This window comes from Carcharodon carcharias, chromosome 15 (assembly GCF_017639515.1).
Source record: "Carcharodon carcharias isolate sCarCar2 chromosome 15, sCarCar2.pri, whole genome shotgun sequence".
Classification (NCBI taxonomy): Eukaryota; Metazoa; Chordata; class Chondrichthyes; order Lamniformes; family Lamnidae; genus Carcharodon; species Carcharodon carcharias.
The window spans coordinates 14327250-14352197 of record NC_054481.1 but is presented as its reverse complement, the minus strand read 5'-3'; the positions used below and the strand labels follow the sequence as shown (position 1 = coordinate 14352197).

The 24948-nt window shown below is 41.7% G+C and overlaps 1 protein-coding gene and 1 pseudogene across 1 annotated transcript in view; one reads left to right on the top strand and one right to left on the bottom strand.

The window, feature by feature from the left end:
• The window catches only part of grin2aa (glutamate receptor, ionotropic, N-methyl D-aspartate 2A, a), a 376984-nt gene that overhangs the window by 78573 nt on the left and 273463 nt on the right, over nt 1–24948 (bottom strand). Inside the window, exons 4-7 of the mRNA XM_041206490.1 lie at nt 14160–14365; nt 9545–9713; nt 9226–9379; nt 5438–5563 (exon numbers count right to left, since the gene is read on the bottom strand). Of these exons, the coding sequence (XP_041062424.1) occupies nt 5438–5563; nt 9226–9379; nt 9545–9713; nt 14160–14365 (655 nt within the window). The remainder of the gene's footprint in view (nt 1–5437; nt 5564–9225; nt 9380–9544; nt 9714–14159; nt 14366–24948) is intronic.
• On the top strand, nt 19495–23696 carry LOC121287970 (annotated as a pseudogene).

Here is a 24948-nt window from a genome sequence, read left to right as displayed (position 1 = left end):
TAATTTGTCAGGGAATAATCTTGCCATTCAGCCAATTTATTCTATTTATTTAAGAGTTTACTTATAATTCCATTCAGCTAGAGTTTTGTAGCACAGACTGAGTTTGTACGATTACAAGTTTTCGTTTCAACAGTTCATTCAGTAAAACTGAGGTGTTTCTACTTTATAAAAATGTATTTGATGGGAGTGAAGCCTGTTAAAAAAATTGAGAGTAAAGTAAACAGAAATATAAAAATAGAGTGCAATCGCTTCTATTAGTACGTAAAAAGTAAGAGAGTAGAGAAAGTTAACATGGGTCACTTAGATGCTTAAGACAGGAGAAATTATAATGGGGAATAAGGAAATGAAGGAGACATTAAACAAGTACTCTGGGCAGGATTTTCCCTGCGGGTATCTGAACCCCCACTGTGGTGAAATGTGGCCAGAAACCCACACCGTGTGGGAACCAGCCACTTACTGTGACTATCCCTGGAATGGCCACTAAATAGCCAGAGGATTTACTCCCTGTCCAATTAAGAGCAATGGGCAGGCTCTCAAAGCTGAAGGGTCAATTAAATGCTTCCAGCTGGTAAGGAGCAGCAGGTTGCAATGCATGGTGAGTAAGGGTAAGTAAAAGGCTGCTTCAAGATGGAGCTGCCTCCAAGCACATAAGCTGGCCCTGGCCACCTGCAGGAATGTGGAGGCCAACTGGAAAATCTCAGTTGCCTCCTTTAATTTGTCTTAAGTGGCCCTTAATAAGTTATGTGGGTGGGTAGCTCTGCCGCCGTCAACCCTCCCAATCCCACCTCTACAAAAATGGCCCACAGGTAGGATGGAGCCAGTGAATTGGTGCGTTGTCCAGTGGGGCTATTTCTAACTTGTGCCCACCTCTGTTCCCAGCCCTGGCAGGGACTCAAAATCCTGTCCTTTGTGTCTATCTTCACAGTAGGATACACAAAAAACATACCAGAAATTGTGGAGAACCAAGGATCTAATGAAAGTGAGGAACTTAAAGTAATTAATATTAGTAAAGAAAAAATACCTGAGAGATTATGGGACCAAAAATCAACAAATTCCCTACAATTGATGGCCTACATGAGGGGATTCTAAAAGAGGTGTCACAGGGACAGTGAATCTATTAGTGATCTTCCAAAATGCCTAGATTTGGAACAGTTCCCAGTAGGTTGGAAGGTAGGAAATGGAACATCGCTATTCAAGAAAAAAGGCAGAAAGAAAACAGGAAGCTACAGATCAGTTAGCCTGAAATCTGGCATTGGAACAAAGCTGGAATTGATTATTCAAGAAGTAGCAACAGGGCACTTCAAGGATCACAATATTATTAGACAGAGTCAACACGGTTTTATGAAAAGAAAATTGTGTTTGACAAATGCATTAGCATTTTTTGGGCAGGGTAGATAAGGGGGAACCAGTGGATGTAGTATATTTGGGTTTCAAAAGACATTCAGTAATATTCCACACAAAAGGTTACTGCACACGTTAAAGGCTAATGGAGTTGGGGATATAAATTAGTGTGGATAGAGGACTAGTTAAAGAACAGAAACAGAGTAGGAATAAACTTGTCATTTTCAGGTTGGCAGGTTGTTACTAGTGGGATGCTGCAAGGATCAGTGGTGGGGTCTCAGCTATTTGCAATCTATATTAATGGCTGAGGTAAAGCTATCGAGAGAGAAGTATCCTACTTTGCCAATGATACAAAACTAGATGGGAAAGTAAGCTGTGATGAGGACCCAAAGGGCGGCATCTTATGCCCTTTGAAAAAGTTCAGGTATCAGGACCATTTCTAGGTGCATCGACAGGTGGAATCATCTGAGAGGCGGCCAATCCTCCGAGGAAGGATGGCAGACAGATCCCTGAGGCAGGAGGACCAGTCAAATGGCCTTCAACACTGGACAGAGGCAGCCTATTGGGAGAAAAGGGTGTTGCAGAGGAAGGTAGGGGAGCATGAGAGCGCCTCAATATGAAGGGGTCCTTGGGAGCTTGCTGGAGGTTTAGACATAAGAAAGACCCACAGCTTCTAGGGCCATCAATGTGGAGGGGAATGGGCATGGTACAGGCTGCAGCCTTTGGATTCATGCGACTCAACAATGGATCAGGTAAGTTAAGGAACCGCTGGCCCTCCAGCTTACGATTGGGTGGTGGCCTCTCAGTTGCTGCAGCCTCCCGACCCAGTGGAGAGGCTGGTCCAACGTTGTGTGAATTCCAGCAGCGTCTGCACCTTGGCCCTAAGTGGGTCCATAATTGACCCTAATTGGCCGCCTGTTGCTGCCGCGCAGAGAGTCACTGCTGCTTGAGCCTCCCTCCACAAAAAATATACATTTTCAGGTTGGCTGTGTTGGGAAGATTCTGCCCAGTGTATCCAAAGGGATAGAGTCAGGTTAACTGAGTGGGCAATAAGGTGGCAAATGGTGTACAATGTAAGGAAATTTGAGATTATTTACTTTCATAGGAAGAATAGAAAAAAGAATACTTTTTAAATGGTGAGAAACTATTAAATGACAGTGTTCAGAAAATTTTCTACAAGAAACACAGCAAGGTAGCATGCAGGTACAGCAAGCACTTAGGAAGGCAAATGGTATGTTGGCCTTTTTTGTAAGGGGATTGGAGTACAAATGTAAGGAATTCTTGCTCAATTGTACATGATTTTGGTGAGACTGCACCTGGACTACTTGTACAATTTTGGTCTCCATACCCAATGAAAGATATGTTTTCCTTAGAGGGAGTGCAACAAAGGTTCACTAAATTAACTACTGGGATGAGAGGGTTATCCTATGAGGAGTGATTGAATCAAACAGGCCTCTGAAATGATTAAAATATTGAAAATATTCTGAGGGGACGTGACAGGGTAGATGCTGAGAGGCTGTTTAATCCTGGTTGGAAGGTGTGCATAATCTCAGAATGAGAGGACAGCTATTTAGGGCTGAGATGAGGAGAAATTTCTTCATTCATGGGGTTGTGAATCTTTGGAACTCTCTATCCCAGAGGGCTGTGGCTGCTCAGCCATTGAAGAAGTTCAAGGCTGAGATAGACAGATTTTTGAAATCTAAAGGACTCAAAGGATATGTGGATTGTGTGGGAAAGTGAACACAAAGTCGAGGATTGGCCTTGATCTTATTAAATGGCTAACTAGGCCCGAGGGACTATATGGTCTATTCCTGCTCCTATACTTTTTTATATTTATTCTTTCACAGGATGTGGGTGTCGCTGACTAGACCAGCATTTATTGCCCATCCCTAATTGCCTATGAGAAGAGGGTGGTGAGCTGCCTTCATGAACTAAGCAGTCCACATGGTTTTAGTGCTGTTAAGAAGGGAGTTCCAGGATTTTGATCCAGCGGCAGTGAAGGAACGGCGATATAGTTCCAAGTCAGGATGGTATGTGGCTTGGAGGAGAACTTGCAGGTGATGAATTCCTATGCATCTGTTGCCCTTGCCCTTCAAGATGGTAGGGGACACAAGTTTGGAAGATACTGCCGAAGGAACCTTGGTGAGTTGCAGTAGTGCATCTTGTAGATAGTACATACCACTGCCACTGTGCATGGGTGGAAGGAGTGAATGTTTAATGTCGTGGATGAGGTGCCAATCAAGTGGGTTGCTTTGTCCTGGATGGTTTGAGCTTCTTGAGTATTGTTGGAGCTGCACTTATTCAGGCAAGTAGAGAGTATTCCATCACACTCCTGACTTGTATCTTGTAGATAGTGGGCAGGCTTTGGGGAGTCAGGAGGTGAGTTACTCATCACAAAATTCCCAGCCTCTAACCTGCTCTTGTAGCCACAATATTTATATAGTTGGCCCAGTTCAGTTTCTGGTCGATAGTAACCCTCAGGATGTTGATAGTAGGGGTTTCAGCAATGGTAATGCCACAGAATGTCAAGGGTTTAGAGTCTCTCTTGTTGGAGATGAACATTGCCATACAAGTGAATGAACATATTGCTTATGTTCATGAAAAGTCAATGTTCCATAAGGTTACTTATTTGTTGAAAAGTGCAGCTGACAAGAATAACACTGAATCACGAGGAAGCTGCCATCAGGTCATAAAAATTCTACATGCAGCAGTATTTTTTTTGTACTGAAGATTTTAACTAATTGATACAATACTTGGGATGATATAGCTTTCTTACAAGTCTTTAAGGAAAGATATCTTTTAATTTCAATATCAACATTTTACAGCCATGATTTTGCTTTTTAGAGTGCAGTAAAAGCTGCCTTTTGCTGACGAGTACAAATACTTCATTACTGAGCCAGATGGCAGCTTAAGATACAAGGCAACTGTTGGCAGCATGAGGCTAATTTGACTTTAGAATATTGTAACAAACTGTTCAGAATAATACTCAATACCCCCTTAATAAAGCATACCATTCAGGATTTGGAAATGACAGGATGTGCTATATTTGATAATATTTTCAGCAGTACTTGCAAAATAAATGTATAATTTTCAGTGGCCAAATAGCTCAGAAAGGATGGTGCCTGCTTTTTAACTAGATGAAGAGAATATTTGTGCCTTTCACAATCTCAGGATGTCTCAAAGAATTTTACAGTCATATAAGTATTTTTGAAGTGTAGTTACTGCTATAATGTAGGAAATGCTGCAACAAATTTGACTAGCTATTCTTTTGGGGATGTTTGGTGAGCACTAATTATTGGTCTGGGCACCAGAAAGAACTCACCTGCTCTTCTTTGAAATAGTGTCAAGGAATTTTACTTAAAACTGAGAAGGCAAATGGAACCCTCAGTTTAACAAAAAGCAGCACCTTTAACAGTGCAGCATTCCTGCAGTGCTGTACTGGAGTGTCAGCCTGAATTTTGCACTCAAGTTGCCAGAGTGAGATTGAATCCATGACCTTTATACTAAGAGATGAGAGTGCTACCACTAAACCATAGCTGATATACCTTAATCAAATAATAATCCTGCCTGCCAGATGTGTGAGCTTGAAGAAGAGTAGGGGAATTTTCTCCAGTGTCATGATCAATATTTATCCCTCAATCAACATCACAAAAACAGATATTTGGTCAGTATCACAATGCTGTTTGTGGGAGCTTGCTGTGTGCAATTTGGCTGCTGCATTTCTTACATTCCAACAGTGACTACACTTCAAAAATGTTTCACTGGATGAAAAGTACTTTGGTTGTGCAAGGTGCTATATAAATGCAAGTCTTTTTTTTTAGTTCATGTTTCTGAACATTAATTGAAACAAGAACCTTCCTAAACCTGTGAAGCAAAAGCCCAATCTCATGTGTGCATTACTATGACCTTTTTTTAACCCAAGCCAAGTGCTCCACTAGGGATGGAATGCAATGCCATCAATGTCTAATGCCACCCCAAAATTTATGTATCAGCACCTACCATGTAATTTGTAATGCACTGTGACATAAGGAAATGTGTTCATTTTCACAGTTCAATAAAAAAAATAATGAAAACAAGATAAAAGCATTCAGCTTACCTCTCCCTTTTGCCAAATTTCTGTTGTACCCTACTGGGCTAAAGTACTCAAATGCAAAAACAGCAATGGCTGACACAATGAGCAGCGTGACAAACATCATGACCCATACAGCAGCACTGAAGGGCTCTGGAAGAAAACAGAAAAAAAGCCTGAAATAATTCATAAATCATCCATTGAAAACAAAACAAAAAGGCGTTGTGAGGACAACCATGCCATCACATTGGCTCTACGGCACTAGTAGGAGAGAATAGCACAGATCTATGAATGCCATGCCAATTTGCTGTAGCTTATAGCAGCAAGGCATTCTAAAAGCTTTTACTTAAATTAGCTCAACTCTAGAAAGTAAAGGGTCAACAATAAATGTTCCCATTTATGCAACCATCCAAAGTTTTAAAACATCTAAACTTTCTTTTGTAATGCCTCTGTTTTATTACATTAAAGGGATATATAAATCCAAGTTGTTATTTTGTTGAAGATGTTGGTGAAGTAGGCTCAGGTTTTTTTCCCCAAATTTGAGAGTAAATGTGTTTATTTTTGCACTTGTCTCCCTGGAGTGAACGGTCTCTGCTTTTGCCACTGACCTTGATACATGATCAACCATTAGGATGTGAGCAATAACAATCTGTGGATAACTCTCCATGTAACTTTTACCTTCTGCCTTGTTGGAAAGAACTTTCTGTTTGCTAGATACCTTTTCGGATGTCGTCACGAAAATCAGAAGTTGGTGGAGTGCGTCCTGCCATTCTATTACACTGCACACTGTACTTCTCCAAAACATTATACAGGTTTTTATGGAGGAACGTGAACAATCTCTCTTTGCACTTGTATAGAAGCAATGACAATTATTGTTTGACCCTCACAAAAGAGCTCATTTGTACAATTAAAATACTAGACCATTGGCCCTTACATGAGGAACATCTTGTGCCCTATACTGTGGATTTGTGATTGAAAGCTGTAATTTTGGTTGGCATCCTTCCCCAAATGCCAAGTTTCCAATCTGGATTGTGGTTATCATCTGATATATCTCACAGAAGGCAAAAGATGAAAAATAAGCAGGGGTGCCACCTGAAGATGTGTCCAATGAGTCCAGAGAGTGGAATTGGAGAGTGACAGTGAAAGCTGTAAAGATGTCCACAATTACCAGTTACTTTGCCAATTGAAAAACCCAAGAAATTACTGGCACTACAAAAAAACAAGTTGTATTTATAGAGTGCCTTTAAAGTGGCAAAATGACTCAACCCAGAACGAAAAAACAGTAAAAACTGGGATATAAGAATACTGGTCTGAACTGGTCTTGTATACCTTAAAATGGAACACCAGTAAAAACTGGGAAATAAGAGTACTGGTCTGGACTGTATTTTCCTTCTGGAAGGCCCTTCACAGGGATGTAATCAGACAGAAATTGACACCAAGCTTAAAAGAGTGCTTTTAGGAAGAGTGACAAAAAGCCTGTTCAGAAGCAAGATTTAAGGATGGTCTCAAAAGATGTTAGACAGCTAGAGAAGCTAAGAGATTTAGTGAGGGAATTCCAGTGCTTAGGCTGAAGGCACTGATGAGGAAAGTGGAGGATGGGTAAAAGGTCAGAGTTGGAGGAGTACTGAGTTATCAAAGCGTTGTAAGGCTAGGGAAGGTTACAGTGATAATGGACTGAATTATATGAGAGGCTGGATCCATCCTCCCTCCCCCGGGTAAAACATTGGGAGCCCGCCAAGGGGGAATGCAGGCTACCCAGCAGCTATTTAACGGCCAATTGACTATGAATAGACTGCAGGTGGGATTTCAAACTCCTCAGGGACAGGAAGACCTGCCTCAGAGAGCTGCTGGCCAATCAGAGGCTGGCACTTTCCAACACTATGGGCAGGATCACTTAGGCATGGTTGGGGACTTTGCCAGGTGCCAAGTTGCCAGGGGGTTGGGAGGCTGAAGTTTGAGAGGCCATGGAGGGGATTGCAACCTGGGGGATGTAAAATCTTGGAGAGGGGCCCTCCAATGAGCCCAGGGGGGCAGTTAAGGAGTGACTTGCCCTGCCCGCAGGAAAACCTTGGCAGTGGGACGAACCCTTAAATGGGGATTGATTGCCCACTTAAGAGCTTTAATTAGCCTATTGGATGGACCACCCAATGCCATCCCTGCTGTTGATGTAATTGCAGTGGGGTGAATAAGATGCAGAATTCAGAATGGACTTTGCCAACAAAACCACCTACCCAAGACTTAAACAAACAATCCAACATTCTCTATAACGCTGACTGCTCTAAACAATGACAAATATGGTGTGAAGTCCGAGGTGAGTTTGACCATGATGTGTGAGGAACATGGATGTGTGAGGAAACTATTTTCATTCGATTTAAGGTTCTTATCACCATAAACTACCTTCCTCTCTTCAGCAAACAGACTACTGTCAACACCTCCTTGTCCTTTTGTCTATGACATCTTTTGGCTATCTCCACCTATCACTTGCCCTCTATCCAGCTCTACCTGTCCCATCCTCCCTTAAACCAGCTTATATTTCACCTCTCTTCTATTTTCCCTTAGTTCTGCTAAAGAGTCATATGGACTCAAAACGTTAACTGTATTCCTCTGCGCAGATGCTGTCAGACCTGCTGAGTTTTTCCAGGTATTTTTGTTTTTGCTTTTGTTTTGCATTTCCAGCATCCACAGTGTTTAGCTTTTATCAGACTGTTTATCCACCCCTGTTAAAAGTTGTCATGGCAGTTCAGCAGGAATGTTTTTTAAAAATGGGCAATAAAGAGTTGGATTTTACAGGGCCTGCAGTCAACGCACAACCCACCCCTGGACCTTCCCCACTCCAGGGCGAGATTTCCGGCCCTTTCTCAGGAGGAAAGTCCTGCCTTAGAGAGTTTTCAGATGTCGGCAGCTCTGTAGTCCGAGCAGTGCCAGCCAGGAGTGGTGGCCACTGCTGGCACTACAGGTAGTCCCATCACGCCAAGGAGCCCAGGTAAAACTAGGGTTGGGGGTCTCAGCGAGGGGGTAGGAGGTTCAATAGGCCAGGGGGAGGATTAAGGAAGGGGATGACCTTGTGGCAGGGTTCCTCCGGTGGATCCAGGGAGCCTGCAAAGGAGGCTCTCCTCTGGCCCTGTACCACTCCACAAAGCTAAAGTTGCCAGGTTTCCCGTATGGTCTGGGCCTCCCCTCACTGCGTGTAAAATTCTGGCAGAGGCGGGATGAGGCCTTCAAGTGACCATTAATTGGCCATTAAGGGCCTCAATAGGCCCAACAACACGTCACCAACTTTTCCCCTGACGCACATAAAATTTCAGACAAGTGGGCAGGTAGGCAGTGGAAGGCCCCCATTGGATTTTACATGCCCCATGCTTTCAAAACCAATGGCAGGGGAGCAAAAATCCAGCCCAAAATCATTTTTAAAGTGAATGGTAACTGTTTCAAGAAGGAAAAGAGCTCAGAAAAGTTGCTTAGAACTTAAGGTTTTGCAATATCATGAATTTCATTATCATTATACAAGTTAAATTAAATAGCACCATTTTAATCTTAAGCACTTGTTGGAAAGCTCGCCAATGACTTTCCAACGTTGGGGTTGCCCCTGTTCTGACCAGGTTGTTGGTGATGGAGTCGAATGTACAGCAGAGAAATGGGCCATTTGGACAACAGGTCTATGCTGGTGTTTCTGCTATACATGAGCGTTATGCTTTAGCATTAATTAAGGTGGGTTGTTCTGATGCATTAGTGGGATACCACGCCTACTATTACTAGATCATAGACTATAGACAAGGGAACGAACAGTACTGATAAGACACCTCTAAACAATTTACCTAAAAATGCAGAGGGGGAAACTGTTCCATTGCTCCGAGATACCATAACGCTGATTCCTGTTTCCACAAATGGTACTGAGAAGTCAACAACTTCAGATCTCTCCTCATTAATGGTCAGTGAGCCAACAGCCATAGCTGCTCGTTGATACATCACCTGGGGGTAGTGCAGGCAACAACAAAAGAAGAATGGAATTAGGTTAAAACACGTAGCCTCTGGAGTTTTAGGGGTTCGTTTTGGAGTTTTTATTTGTTTGCTAATGTATTTTAACCCTAAAGTTGCGAAACTTCTTGCGACTGTTTATTACCTAAAGCAACTTACATCACCAACCATTCCATTCCATACACCGTTGATTTTTTTGCCATGCTTCCCATTTGATACCAGGTAGAGATCATATGTGAATTTCACAGTCTTTGCAAGTTTCTTCAAGATGTCGATGCAAAACCCTTTGCAGCATTTCTTCACATATATCCCCTTGTCAGTAGAATTGCTGACAACAGAAGAAAATAAACATTTATAATTAATGAGACACTAATAACAAATAAATCTGTTACCAGAACATGGACTCCACCATTTGATGCCACTGTCAAAACATACGTAGCTAAACAGTTAGATTTAGGGCTAATTACCCTTAGTAGGAAATCACAAATACTAATGTCATAATGTGGATGCATAAAGCACCACCAAATCCTTCCTTCTGTTATTTTAATGAAGGCATCACTGAGTTAAAATAAACAGGGTAACACCACTGTTAAATTGGTGGTGGGAAGAACTTGAGACAATTGTATTGAGTGTCCAAATAATAACATTAGTCACAGTAAATTCAAGACTATGTGTGACCAATCTATGTGTGACTTGCAAACTTAACTAAACCTTTCTGCACTTTGTAAATTAAAGATCCATGCATTCAACTGAAATTCTGACAGGTCACATTATGATCAATATTCGTTTCTGATTCATAGTAAATCCTTACATCAACAGTACTGGCATATAACTTCTAGTCTACTGAAATATTCTGGAAATACAGGGCTGAATCTTAACTCCAAAAAGTGGGTGTGTTGCAGCCGTTTCAGAGGTTAAAGTTCAAAACATCTGATGACAGAATAGAACCCCCCTAGAACCTGCCCACTTCCAGTTTTAACACAGGTGGGAGGAGGGGTGGGTGACAAATCCATTTGCAAAAGGTGAATTGGCTAATTAAATATTTTAATGAACCTGTCTGCCTTCATTTTAACAGTGATACTATTTTTAACCACAGGCATCCAGGTTTTCCAGGCCTCAGGAACCCCATCAGGTGCAAGGAGGTAAGAAGGGCCGAATCTATGAGGTAAGCGCCTTTATGTCACTGCTTGTTGGCCAGGAGGAGCAGGAGTGTTTCTTCTTGCAGTGGAGAAATTGTGGGCTGGGAGAAAGTACTTCTGTTCCTCCTGGCTCACAACCAGTTGTAAAAGAGCACTTATCTTCTCCACGAAGCTCTCCTCACGTCCTTTTAACTGGTTTGCCAAGGCCTGGGGAAATCCAGCCGGCCAGGGTTAAACTGGAAAAGTAGGTTAAGATCAGAGACTGTCAGCCTCATTGAAATATTTAAATGGCCATCTGACCTCCATTTCACCAGATTGAGCTTTAGGAGGCCATTTAACACCTGGAAGATGGGTACTCATGGCTGAATTTCTAGGCCAGTGCAATCATTTCACATCATTTCTCCAGAATTTCTGTGAATCTTCTATTCCCCCCGACATTCAGCCTAGCATACCTAGGCATACTTGGAAGCTAAATCCCTGAATGGCCTTATTAACAACAAACAGACTAGATCTATCATGTAATTCTGCCTTGCATCAGATCAGCTACTATCAATGCTTTGTTTCTGTGGCACTGGTTATTATGCAGGGATAAGGTTTTCCCTCAGGGAATTTCTGAAACGCACAAAATTAATCACAGTGTCATAAATAGATTGCATTTTACTTTTGGGAGCAGTACTGATAATCAGTTGCAATCAGGAAACAGGGACTGTGATCCAAATTACAGATTTGGCTAGTTATAGTTAGGCTTTCCTTTTTTAAGAAGTTTTAACTGAGCTATTTCATTAAATCCAACTGATCAGGGCATTTGATATCATAAATATTTGATCTGATTTATAAAATTGTAAAATTCTCTTCTTCTTCCACTCTTAAGTAAATTTATCAATGGTCACAGTGCAGCGATATATCACACAATGGTGTGATATAGATTACATATAGGATACATGGTGTAGAGACAGGCTGCTCGACTCAAACAGTTCATGCCAGTGTTTGTGCTCCACGTGATCCTCCTCTCAACCTTCCTCATGTAACTCCATTAGCACAATCCTCTATTCCTTTCTCCTTCATATGCTTATCTAGCTTCCCCTTAAATGCATCTGTATTATTTGCCTCAACAACTCCATGGTGATAGCAAGCTTGCAGTCTTGTCAAACAGACTAGATCTATCATGTAATTCTGTCTTGCATTAGATCAGCTACAATCAATGCTTTGTTTCTGTGGCACTGGTTATCATACAGGGATAAGATTTTCCCTCAGAGAATTTCTGAATTTTCCTCTGAATTCCTTATTTGATTTCTTGGTGATTATCTTATTTTGATGGCTTTTAACTTTTCTCTTCCCCATAGGTGGCTATGCTGTATTATGGCTCTACCTTATCAAAACCTTTCATAATTTTAAAGATGTCTATTAGATCACTTCTCTGCCTTCTCTCTTCCAGAGAAAAGAGTTCCAGTATATTAATTTTTTCTGATAGGTGTAACTTAGAAGAGTATCACTCTTCTAAGTATTTTCTGCAATCTCTCTAGTGTCCCTACATCTTTTTTATAACATGGTGACCAGAACTGTGCACAGTACTCCATGCATGATCTAACCAGGGTTGATACGAGTTTAGCATAACTTCTCTACTTTTCAATTCTATCCCTCTAGAAATAAACTCAGGTTCTTAGTTTGCATTTCTTGTTACTGTTAGTGATTTGTGTGTTTACTCTTCCAGATGCCTTGCTCATCTACCACATTTAGATTCTTACTTTTCGAGTAAGTGAATAAAGTTAGGTCACTAACAAGATCTTGTCTCACCAGAGTCCATGGATGTTAAAGTCTCTGCAGCTATGTCCTTCATTATCTGGTCCAGATTGTTTACAACTACGAAGTCCTACTCATCCCCAAGTTGAGCTTTCAACCTCATATCTATACCATTACAAAGACAGGCTATATCTATCCCTGTAACATTATCCACTTTTGACCAAACTCGGTCCATCAGGCAATTAAACCCTATTTCTGCCCTTGTAACTAGACTCAACTATTCCAATGCTCTTCTGGCTAGACTCCCATCCCCTAACTTTGCCTTGACCAAAACTTTGCTTCCCGTATCCTATCCCCCCCACTAAATCCTGCTCACTCACTGAACTCACTGACTTACACCAACTTTTATTTTTCCAACATGTCAAATTTAAAACTCTTAGCCTCCATGATCTCGCATCTATCAGGATTCTCCAGACTCATAGTGCTCCATTTGAGCTCTCCATTCTTTTTACTCCAACTCCCAGTATTACCATCCTCCTCTTCCCCATCATGATGAAGGCTATGCCTTTAACCACCCTAGCACCACATTCTGCTTTAAGAGCTGCTTTAAAATCCACCTTCTTTGACAAAGCTTTTGATCACCCTGCGTAATAAATCCTTTGGCTCAGTATCCATGTTTTTCTTTATACCTTAGGGAAGTACTTTCTAAGTTAAAGTTCTATATAAATACAACATGCTGGCACTGCTGTTATTATTGATATCTGCGACTTCCATTAATTCCTCAAACCACTTGGTTTCATTTCTTTACAATTTGATGAGTATATTTCCCATAATTAAATCAGTGGTTGCCAAGAGATCTGGTAGTCATGGAGCTTGTCATCATGATTCTGTAGCCAAGAAGCATTTGACTCTCAAATTTATAAAACTTGATTTGATACATTTTTACAATTGATTCCAATTTTGTCCTCTCCTCACCTGTAGGTAGTAACAACAACAGCAACAACAATTTGCATTTCAATGAGAAAAGCATTTCCACAAGTGCCAGCAGCCCTTCAGCAGTACTTCCAAATCACCATTCTTGATGGGCAAGCGCTGGGAAGCTATTCAAGCTAGGAAGGTATCATAATTGAGAGTGACCATGTCTTCACCCAATGTCTGCACATGTACTCTTTCCTGAAAACATGGATCTGCCTAGGCAAGCTCACAGTAAATATAATAAGTACATATAAAAAGGAATAGTGTGCATCAGTGGAACACAAGAATAGTGGTAATGTAGAGCTTGCTACCACAGAGTGTTTGAGGTGACTAGCATGGATGCATTTAAAGCAAAGCTAGTTAAGTACATGAGAAAGAAAGGAACAGATGAATTACTTGATAGGGTGAAAAGAGGTATGATGGGAGGAGGCTCCTTGGACATAAACACCAGCAAAGACCTATAGCGCTGCACAGCCTGTTTCCATGCTGTAAAATGCTTTGTAATATGATATAACTGACAGGCTACAGTGCAACAATGAATGAACAATCCTTCATTTCAGGTACAGAACGGTTTAAAACAAAAAGCAAAAAACTGCAGGTGCTGGAAATCTGAAACAAACACAGAAAATTCTAGAAGCGCACAGCAGCCTCTGTGGAGAAAAAGTTTAATAAATGTTTTGGAGCTGGAACCTTTGCAGCAGAAAGGTTGAAATATGGTTTGATTTGATGCCTACAAACCTTCATTTGGCTTAACTTCATTTTCTTGAATATGAAGCATTAGAAAGCATTGGGAATTGTTCCTAAAAATGCAGGGAGTGGAAGATTCTGAAAAGCACATCACACTTTTAGCAACTGGTTTTCACTTTGTAAAAATGAAATGGCCAACAGTAAAAATGAAAATAACCACAAACTGTACTCACATAGCTTTAATATTTTTCCTGCATGGCACGTTGCTTCTTGCACAGGTTCCAGTCAACTTATCCACATCTTCCACAATGACAAACGGAGTTTCTTCCAAAGTAACGATAGTTAGGTGGCTGTCATCTATCTCACTGTCCGCAAAGGAATTAAATCGTGGCCACACAGGATATTTCAGTGCCAGGCTTTGGTTTTCCCACTTCCCAACCTGTAATATGAAGATATCAAATTCATTTATGTGTTCAAATTTCCAGGATATAGACGACTGTTAGCAATAATTAGTTGCATTTATATTGCACCTTAAATGTAGTAAATAATTTCAAGGCTCTTTACAGGAGCATGAACAAACAAAATTTGCTACCAAGGCACATTACAAGATATTCAGACAGCGATCCAAAGGTTGGTCTAAGAAGGAGATTTTAAAGGGCACCTTAAAGGAGGAAAGAGATGAAGAGACCTGGTGAGGTTTAGGGAGGGAATTAAAGAGCTTAGGGCCTACACAGCCGTAGATACAGCCATGAATGGTAGTTTGGTGAAAATCAGAATATGCACAAGAAGCTAGAATTGGAGGACCACAAAGAGCTTGGAAGGTTTTATTGCTGGAGGAGATCACTGAAATAGGAAGGTGCAAGGCCATGGGGTTCAAGAATGCAAGTAAGGAATGCATCCTTCTATAGTGTAAACATTCCATTGTATCTTATCTGCACTACTTGGGTCTTCACTGAGTTGTGATCATATCACTGAATAGCTGCCACCAATTCCCACCAACCCCCCCACCCACCACCCCTTGTAAACTGGAATTCATAGCTATCTTGGGCAGGCAAATGCACAAGATGCATCACTAGCCATGCAAACATCCACCATTGACATGCCTATGAAGAGACCTTACTCTGACATTACTAGCTTTAGTGAAATCAGGGATGCAGCACAATAAGGGTGAGTTAGGGGTTCTCTCGCTCTCCCCAGGAAGATTGGTGGAAGAGCTTTGAAAAATCCATAACAATAGTGTCAGTGGCAGCCCAACCTATATACAATGAATCACATGAGTCAGCAAGCAGCACTTTGACCTTGTATGCATGACTAGGGAGTAGCCTCATGGTTCTTCTCTGCACTGGCTCCAGAAACTAATGCTGGACACAGCAGTCAAGGTGACCTGACCAGAGTTTGATCATGGCTTGAATTCTACTACTTTGACTATGTAGCTTGACATTCTGTTATCAATGTTGAATGCTGTTCTGCCTTAGTTGGCAACGTTGAGCATCAAATCAACCAATACTTACAGGTCTCTTTCAGCTTCATCCTCTTTATTTCGGCACCATTCAAGGAGTCTGCATTGTCCATTTCTCCACCCATTATATATTTTCTATTTATCCTTCCAATAGATACTTTATCTAACTTATTCTGTAATTTCTAAGCTGCATCCAATGGTACAATTGCCTCCAATTTCCTTATTAGTTTGGTAACATTTGCAAATTTGACCAATATTGAGTTTCTATTTTTATTCATGGGATGTGGGCGTTGCTGACCAAGCCAACATTTATTGCCCATCCCTAAATGCCTTAATTGGGCATGCATGTGGGTCTGGAGTCACATGTAGGCCAGATTTCCTTCCCTAAAGGAAACAACTGGGTTTTTATGACAATCTGCAATGGTTTTATGGTCATCATCAGACTTTTAATTCCAGATTTTTATTGAATTCAAATTTCAACCATCTACCATGGTGGGATTCAAACCCAAGTTCCTGAAGCATTACCCTGGGTCTCTGGGTTACCAGTCCAGTGACAATACCACTACGCCACCACATGGAACTAAGTCATGAACATAAATTAATAGTGGTCCCAATGTTGTGCCTTGTGGCACCCCACTCAGTACATTTCCCACTGTATATAACTTCTTTAACAGGTACACATTGATTTGTATTCCCAGCCAACTTCTTAACCAATCCCAGGATTTACCCTGAATCCCCAAAGCTTTAAGCCTTTTGCGTGCAACTTTGTGAAATGCCTTCTGGAAATTAATGTGCGTAATGCTATAAAATCTTCCAGACTCCATTTGAATTGTCATTTCCTCAAAGAGGAAACCAAGGAAATTGATCAGACAGGATCTTTCCCTTCTGACTCTATGGCCTGAATTTTCCAGCCCCCTGCAGCAGGTTCTCCCATGGCGGGGCTGGTGAGCCACTGAAATCTCCATTCACATCGATGGGAAGATCCTGCTGGTGTGAGGGGCTGAAAAATTCTGCCCTATGAGTGGGATTTCCCGGCCCCACCCACCACCAGAATTGTCTAATACTGCTGAAAATGAATGGACTTTTGGCTGGTCCACCGAGTCTCCCTCGGCGGGTTCCGCCATGATGGGGCCAGAAAATCCTGGCCAATGTTGGCTAATGTTTCCCCTATTATTAAACAGATAAATCCCAACTTTACTTCTAATAATCATTTTTTCTACATAGAAGTGAAAGAAGCCAAATGAGTAATTTGTTGCCTCTGTTTTGCCACCCTTTTTGAATTTCGGGACCACATTAGAATTACATAGAATATACAGCACAGAAACAGGCCATTTGGCCCAATGGGTCCAATTCCATATTTATACTCCATGCCTTCCACCTGATCACCTAACTCTATCAGCATAGCCTTCTATTCAAGTCTCCCCAACATGTTTATTTAGCTTGTCCTTAAATGCTAGTTGCCTCAACTACTCCTTGTGGTAGCAAGTTCTACATTCTAACCACTCTGGGTAAAGAGGTTAGCCTCTCTCCAATTTACTGGTACCTTCACAATGTCCAGTGACTCCCTCATTATGATTGAGAATGCCTTACAAATCTGCTCCTTAGGCTCACCCAACACACCGGAATAAATACCCGAATAAATACTGGCACAAGCATGATGGGCTGAATGGTCTCCTTCTGTTTTGTATCACTTTATGATTCTATTACTAAGAATTTATCTAGTTAAAGAGTTTTCAGTCAAATTTAATTTACTGTAATGTTTGGTGGCTAATAAATTAAGCTAAACCTTATATTCGGTCTTATCTGCAGCTGAGAGTTAATGGAAATCATAATTTTTAAGCTTCAGCTCATTTATTGTTGCATTTGCATCAGCTGGACAGTTATTTCAGTGACTTCCAAATGACTTCTTCAGGCCATTTCTACTTTTCCTTTCCTCAAAGAGCAATGGAGGCTGGACCATTTATTGTATTCAAGGCTGAGACAGATTTTTGATGTACAATGAATATGGGGCAAGCAGGAAAGTGGAGTCAAGGCTACGGTCAGACCAGCCATAGTCTTACTGAATGGTGGAGTAGGCTCAAAGCAAGGCTTCTTTCTGCTCGTAGTCCTTATGTTCTCTGACTTTTGAACAAAATCAATATTCTTCTGCCTCCAGTTTTATCTTTTTGCTCTTTACATCACTCAACAGAAATGCTAGGCTCCAAGTAAGAACCTTTTTATTTGTAAAAGCCTTTGGCGGCTTAGCTTGCTGCCTCAGCACTAAAGAGTATGGGGCTAATCGAGGGTTGTTTGCATAGATTTGTAGAAATCAGTTTATGCTTGAAGAAAGCGCACCTACAAAGGGAGTGCACTGAATGTGGTGTAATTGGGTTTTGAAAAAGTGCTGCATTAGAGATTTGTGAATAATAAAGCCCAGGAAATTAAAGAGGTAAATAGTAAAAGCTTACATTAACTTTTTGTCAAAATCATAACTTTGAAGCATAAATTTAGGAGTACTAGACACATAATGGAATATCTAGAATATAGAATGTATGACTTCAGGTAGCTGCTGAAGCCAAAACAATCATGAAATAAAGTCTGCAAGAAGCAATACTTAAGGAGATATTACATAAGAGGAAAAATAATATAGGGAAAAGGCTGGGTACTGGAATCAGAGCCAGTAGTTCTGCTGTGAAGTTAATAATGGAACAATGAGAAATGGACTGAAGAACCTGTCTGTACTGAAACTTAAAAGATTTTACGTTCCTTGGAGTAGTTGGTATTATATAAATATTTATGTGTATTGGTGCACTTAATTGTTCAGCCATAAACTGAGGGATGGATTTTCCCATGCCAACACAAGGCCAACTCATGTCAGGCGGGCTTTAAAAATGGCAGATAGGACCCGATCCAGGATTCCCATCCCCCATTCCTATCACCAGCAATTCTGAAGGATGTGGAGTAAGGGTCTGGGTCGCGAACCCACATGCAGTTGTCCCAAAATTGCCAGCTCCATTGCAGAGGTCAGCATTTTAGACCCCTCACAAATTTGATAGAGTCAGGCCAGCCTTTGAAGGTGACTGGTCTATATCAGCTCAGAGGTGTTGTGGGCCTTGGAGGATCTCTGTTCTGCAGCCAGGAACCTTTTGACAGGCAAGTTCAAAAAGTGTTGCCAAATTCATATCTTATAATGAAATTCTGTATGATAAGCTTATATATGTTTTTAATACAGAGCTTGATGATGGGGATTTGATCTTAAAAGGTAAGTGAACATAAATTAACCAGCATTGTCAGAAGCGTTCAGGTGCATTAGAGTACACTATCCACTGGATAAATTACTCTTCTACATTGAACAAATTTGACTGTGTCAATTGTCCCCATGCTTTAATCTTTTCATTTAATTTCAGTTCAGCCATCTATTTCACTGCTTCAAAGCTTGAACAGATGGATGAGTTCTTTAAATGACTTCAAAGGCTTTAATGTATGCAGCTTTAGAGGATGTTTTGACACAGTTGTACAATGCTTGGCTGAGCTCCAAACTCACTAATTGATTCAACTTAGCAGGGGTTGGTTATATAGCTGTCAAGGGGGCTGTGAGCTTAGTTATTTTGAGAGTTTTATGACCTCTTAATAGGACTCTTAAGTGTTTTTTGAATGATTTTGTTTCTCTTTACAATTTTGTAAGGTTCTAATAGCATTATGTTTTCCCCGTGCATTTTGAAGTACAGATCATTTATGTTCACATTTTTATGAGCATTTCAAAGACTTTTCAATGTTATTATAGGGCTCATGAGTTAGGTCCATAACGGATACTGGGTGAATGAGTATGGGGGTGTATAGATGGTTATGGAGTGGGTATGGAGGGGATATGGGAGCTGAAGCGGTTGAGGGTGCATGGAAGGGATGAGGGGGATATAAGGTGGGTATGGCATGGTTTTTTGGAGGGCAAGGGAGTGAGGAGTAGCTTGAGGGGCCTCACACACATCTATTGAACTGGGCTGATGTCTCAGAGCATGGTGTTGGGGGGAGCTTCAAACTGCCTGCCTCAGCATCCACTTGTCTCTATTTCTGCGTCAGACCTGATTTAACCTAAATCCAGCACTCCACCACCACTCCACTATGAAGCTAGTATGGGTGAGCACTGCCAGGGAGGAGGCAGTATTGTGACATCAGGAAATGGGCTGACTCCAGATTCCTGCGTCCAAGGTGAAAATCCGGCCGCAGATGACATAGTTGCAGATTTTTGGTAGCTGTTAGCTGCTTCAGCATAGTCACCTTGCTAAACTTTCAGGATTGTCCAAACCCTTTGCTGTTTTTTTACTCATACAATTGAATTCCGATAAATACCAGGATCAAGGCTGCCACAGAGTACAGATAAAAATAATCAAGTAGCTGTGTTTGCAGCACATTTCTCACATTATACCAATAAGCAAAAGCTGTGTATGTATCATTAAAACATTACATCTGGGCCTGTTCCTGTCTACACCATTTGTGTCATTTTTAATCACATCTTTACTGCCCATTTTTTTCCCATTCTAATCTCTTATGTCCACATTTATACTAACTTTAAATCTGTATGGCTGTTGCTCCTGTCAGCCAATCTTAGTTTCTTCATGACAAGCACACAACCAGCGGGATCTTCCTTGGGGTGTGAATGGCTACACTAGCCTGCCAATTGCACCCTGATGTTATATAAGAGAATTAATTTTGCATGGTGCCCTTGCTCACCAGCTTCGGTGCAGGGGTTCCCATTTGCCACTGGGTTTGCGCCACAATGTTGATGTTCACAAAGTGATTTCTCCTCATAAGTAAATTGGCTTGAAATATTGAAATCTGCCATTGGTCGTTTTCATTTTTGATGACATTTTTGGATCACCCCTGCAGCTTATAAAAGACGCATATTAAATACATTTATAAAAAAAAATGTTTAAGGCATATTTCCCATAGGTCCAGCACCATGCTCACCAGCCTTTGTGCTTCCCACTATCAACATTGACACTGTTCAGCAGAGGAAACATAGATTTCCCAAGTATGAGAATGCAGCTTTCTCCTTACAGTATATTTGCTTTCAACCTACATGGTCCTGTTATTACTGCATGTGACTACCTGGCTTGGTTCTCACAGTATGACTCTGAAACTTAAACTTGTATCTTATTTGTAAATTTTAAAGCCCTTATTTTAAGTTGGGGCAGGAGTCATACATGCATGGACCAAGGCAGAGTACAATGAAAGCCAGGCAGGCATTAACTTCCAGGCCAACATTTACTTCCAGGTCTGCATATCTGCATTGACCTGGAAATCAGTAGGAAGCAGCAGCTGGCTGGTAGACAGAAGCAGAATGTCAGAGAGCAAAAGGTTGCTGCCTGTGAATAAAGGGATGGAGCCTGGCAAGCAGGTAAATGGTTGGGAAAATGTTCAAGAGTGGCCTCGCAGTCAGGCAGATGGTGGGGGGGAGGGGGTAATCCTGTTCAGTAATGGTATGAGGCTGAGGAGCTCAAATCATGACCAGAAGCAGAGTCTGGAATCTTGTTCAAAAGGGTGTGGGACTGGGGATGTCATTTTCCTCAATGGCTCTAGGTAAGCCAATATATCTGCTCAAGTAAGAAGTTCTTCCTGGTTATTTGGTCAGCCATCAATTCCCAGCAGCGTAAATTTTACTTGAAAGGCTGATGCTTGGATTTCCCAAATGTTTATCAAGAGGATGTCATATGACATGAGATGCCCTCCATTGTACTTGATTGGCTTTTTCGCACCTGCCTACTGCCGGAATCTTCCGGTCCCACTGCAAGTCAATGGGCTTCTGGCTGGGACGCAACCTCACCCGCGGCGGGTCCTGCCTGCAACGGGGCCAGAAAATCCCGGCCATTATGTTTTAATCTTGCACAGGTTTATTGTAAACTATTTTCAGAATGCTCACATTTTTAACAGGTAATATATAAATGGAATAGTGTGCACTATTGCCTAGAAGCAATATTGCACCTGTTGACTTGCTGTACTTAATGAGCTGAGAAGTATAAATCATACTGCTGAGGAATGTTTTATGCTTGAATTAGAAGTTCTTATTAATGTATTATGCTTTAAGCAAGAATCCTGTACAATGGTAGTGACCTGGAAGCGGTTAGGATAATGCAATCCATATGATAGATCAGAAAGAATTGGAAGACTGTAAATCTGTTTCATGTAAGTGAATTAGAAGGTGTTTGGAAGACTATAGCATTCTATTATGGGGGAGAATTTTCTCCCCATCAGGGGGATTGTGCGAGGCCGGGCGCGGACCCAGTCGGTGCCCCCAATTGGGTGCCTGCCGCCATTTTACGTGGGCGGGCCAATTAAGGCCCACCCAGCGTGACATGCACCCAGAAGCACTGAGCAATCCCTGTGCGGCGGTGGGCGGGGGGGGTGCGGGGTTTCCTGAGTCGAGAGTGCGCTCTTTAGCACATGCGCGGGAAAGAGCACAGAAAGTTTAAAGTGTAAAAAGCTTAATAAAGTGGCAAAAAAAATTTTTATGACATGTCCCCTCATGCCAAACTGCCACATGAGCTGGGAAATGTGCATTAATTTTATTGGAATTTTTTGTGAAAATTTAAAATCATTCACGAAACCTCATCCCACCCGTGGATGAGGTTCCATGAAAAATTCGAAGGCTGCCTGAGCTCTTCACCTGCTCGCCAACTGTAAGGTTGGATAGGCAGCTCCATTAATTATTTGAATTGAAAGTTAAATGGCCTTAATAGGCCTTCGACAGTTCGAGAGGCATGCAACCAACTTGACTGCGTGCCTGCCAAACTGATAATCTAAATGACGCGCGGTGACGTCATGACGCACGCCCAATGTCACCCCGCGTCATTTCACGCCTCAGCGAGTGGGCCCCGCCCCCGCTCACTGTGCCGAGAATTCTCCCCATGGTGACTTATTTGGTCAGTAGCTCAAATTATCAATGTATCCAACTGATCAGTAAAGTAGCAGACTTCAATCCCAAAGTGTACTGCTGATCCTTTGATCAATGATATGTACTGAGCAGTTCCTCTAAGGACTTCCTCAGTCTTTGTTTCGGAGCAGTTTATGTGAAGTTGGTAATGTTGTTGATTCAATAGTTATAGGTTCAAAGGCATCCTAGTGCTTTTATTCTGATGTATTCACTGATCTCAATTTAAAACTGGCATTCTGAGTGGACTGCTGCTCAGCTGTTTAATGTATTAGCGCGTGCTCATATAGTTAACCAGCTAAGGGCAATTAGCAGTCTATTAATAATGTGCTAATCTGTTGATATGTTAGATTGTCTGTTAATAATGTGCTAATCTATTGATATATTAGATTGTTCATTGCTGCCGAGGTTCCACGCGGCATTATACTGAGTTACCCGTTGTTGCTTTTAAAGGGAAACGTTCACCACGTCCAGAGGTCTTGATGGAGGAGGAGGATGTCCTCAAAGTTCTTGCTGCTTCTGCCCACCCGAGGAGCACCAACCTGGATTTCCAGGTGGAGAATATGTCTATAAAAGAAAAAGTGATGGTATCTATATCATCAATCTGAAGAAGACATGGGAGAAATTGCTGCTCGCTGCTCGTGCCATTGTCTCTATCAAGAACCCAGCTGACGTTTGCATCACCTCCTCCAGGCAGGTTGGGCAGCGTGCTGTCCCGAAGTTCGCCGCTGCCACTGGTGCCATCCCCATTGCTGGAAGATTTACCCCAGGTACATTCACCAATCAGATCCATGCTGCCTTCAGGGAGCTCCGTCTGTTGCTGGTGACAGACTCTTGACAGGATCATCAGCCCTTAACTAAAGCATCATACTTTAACATCCCCACCATTGCAACACTGACTCACCCCTGCTTTATGTGGATATCGCAGCGCCGTGCAAAAACAAGGATGCCCACTCCATTGGTCTGACGTGGTGGATGCTTGCCCAGGTAGTTCTGCGCATACGTGGTAACATTAGTCGCGAACATCTGTGGGAGGTGATGCCTGATCTGTACTTCTACAGGGATCCTGATGAGATCGAGAAAGAGGAACAAGCTGCTGCAGAGAAGGCTGCTGGTGAGGAGGAGTACCAGGGAGAGCGGACTGCTCCCGTTGCAGAGTTCGTTCAGCCTGAGGTTACCGACTGGTCTGAGGGGGTGCAGGTCCCTTCTGTGTCCATCCAGCAGTTTGTAGCTGCAACTGGTGAAGATCTAGCTGAGACATTGGAGGTGGCAAGTCCATACACCAAGCCAGCAACATTCACTGCTGAAGCAGCTACAAAGGACTGGAGTGCCCAGCCTGCTGCTGAAGACTGGTCTGCTGCTCCTGCTGCACAGGCTCTAGAATGGGGTGGTGTTACTGCTGATTGATCCGAAGACTGGGGGCAGAGTTGACCAGCAAACTGACCTGCCTGTCTGCATTTGGTTGTAAAGAAGGAAATAAATATGATTTTTTTTAAATAATGTCTTAATCTGTTGAAATGTTCGAGGTTTATTAATAATGTTCTAATTGCATGGAAAAAAAATGCTCTAATCCATTAACATGATAGATTGTGCAGGTTATTGGTACCCTGCATTACAACTAAGACAATTGTTTTCAGCAATAGGGTACTGTGGCCCCTACAACCTAACTACACTGGTCACAATAAATGGTTGGACTAATACAGTATTAGCTGGGTGTAGTTTTGGAATGCAAATTCTGATTATTATAAGCAACTGATCATTACAAGCAATGATCATTTAACATGATTCCAGTGTACTGCTATTCAACACAATGAGAGTCTGCAGTGTTGAGAATAGTGGACATCCATACAGTAGATGTGATTTTAAAGGCTTTATTACATTGGAAATATATTTAGTGTTATAGGAATAGGTAGAAGGTTTGAAATTACAATTGCTCCAACTGCAACAGACATGGGAAGTCTATTGTACTACATTAATCCAATCAAGAAGTACAACTTTAGATGAATGTTTCATGATTACACAGTGAGCTTCTCCTTTAGGGCAGGCCAGTAGAAAACAGCAAAACAGAGCTAAGTACTCACTCGAGGTAGGAAAAAAATTCCTTGGAAGTGGTTATCAGTGATCATGCAACTCAAGTTTACCTGAAGTCAACAGAAAAGTAAATGGAGCAAGGTGTAAAATAGGCTGTTGATTCTTTAGCACCGCACCCATTTTGTGCTCCCACCAAATGCCAATCTCATTCCCACTGCCTCATGCTAATATCCAGTTACTAACAGCAGCAAACATGAGGGCAGCAGAATAAGCTGGAGAACAATGTGATCAGGAGAACAATGCAAAAGAATTAAACAAACTGGTTAAAAGCACAATTAAGCAATTTTGCAAATCATCTACTCTGGTATTGTATTCGTTTGGCCCACAGCAATATGTGTATTGATACATCATGAGTAATGTACAGAAAAAAGAGACTTTACATAAGCTTCACAAGCTGCAAGTAAACATAATCAACTGATTCAAAAACAAAAACAGAATTACCTGGAAAAACTCAGCAGGTCTGGCAGCATCAGCGGAGAAGAAAAGAGTTGACGTTTCGAGTCCTCATGACTCTTCGACAGAACTGTTTTTGTTTTTGTTTTGGATTTCCAGCATCCGCAGTTTTTTT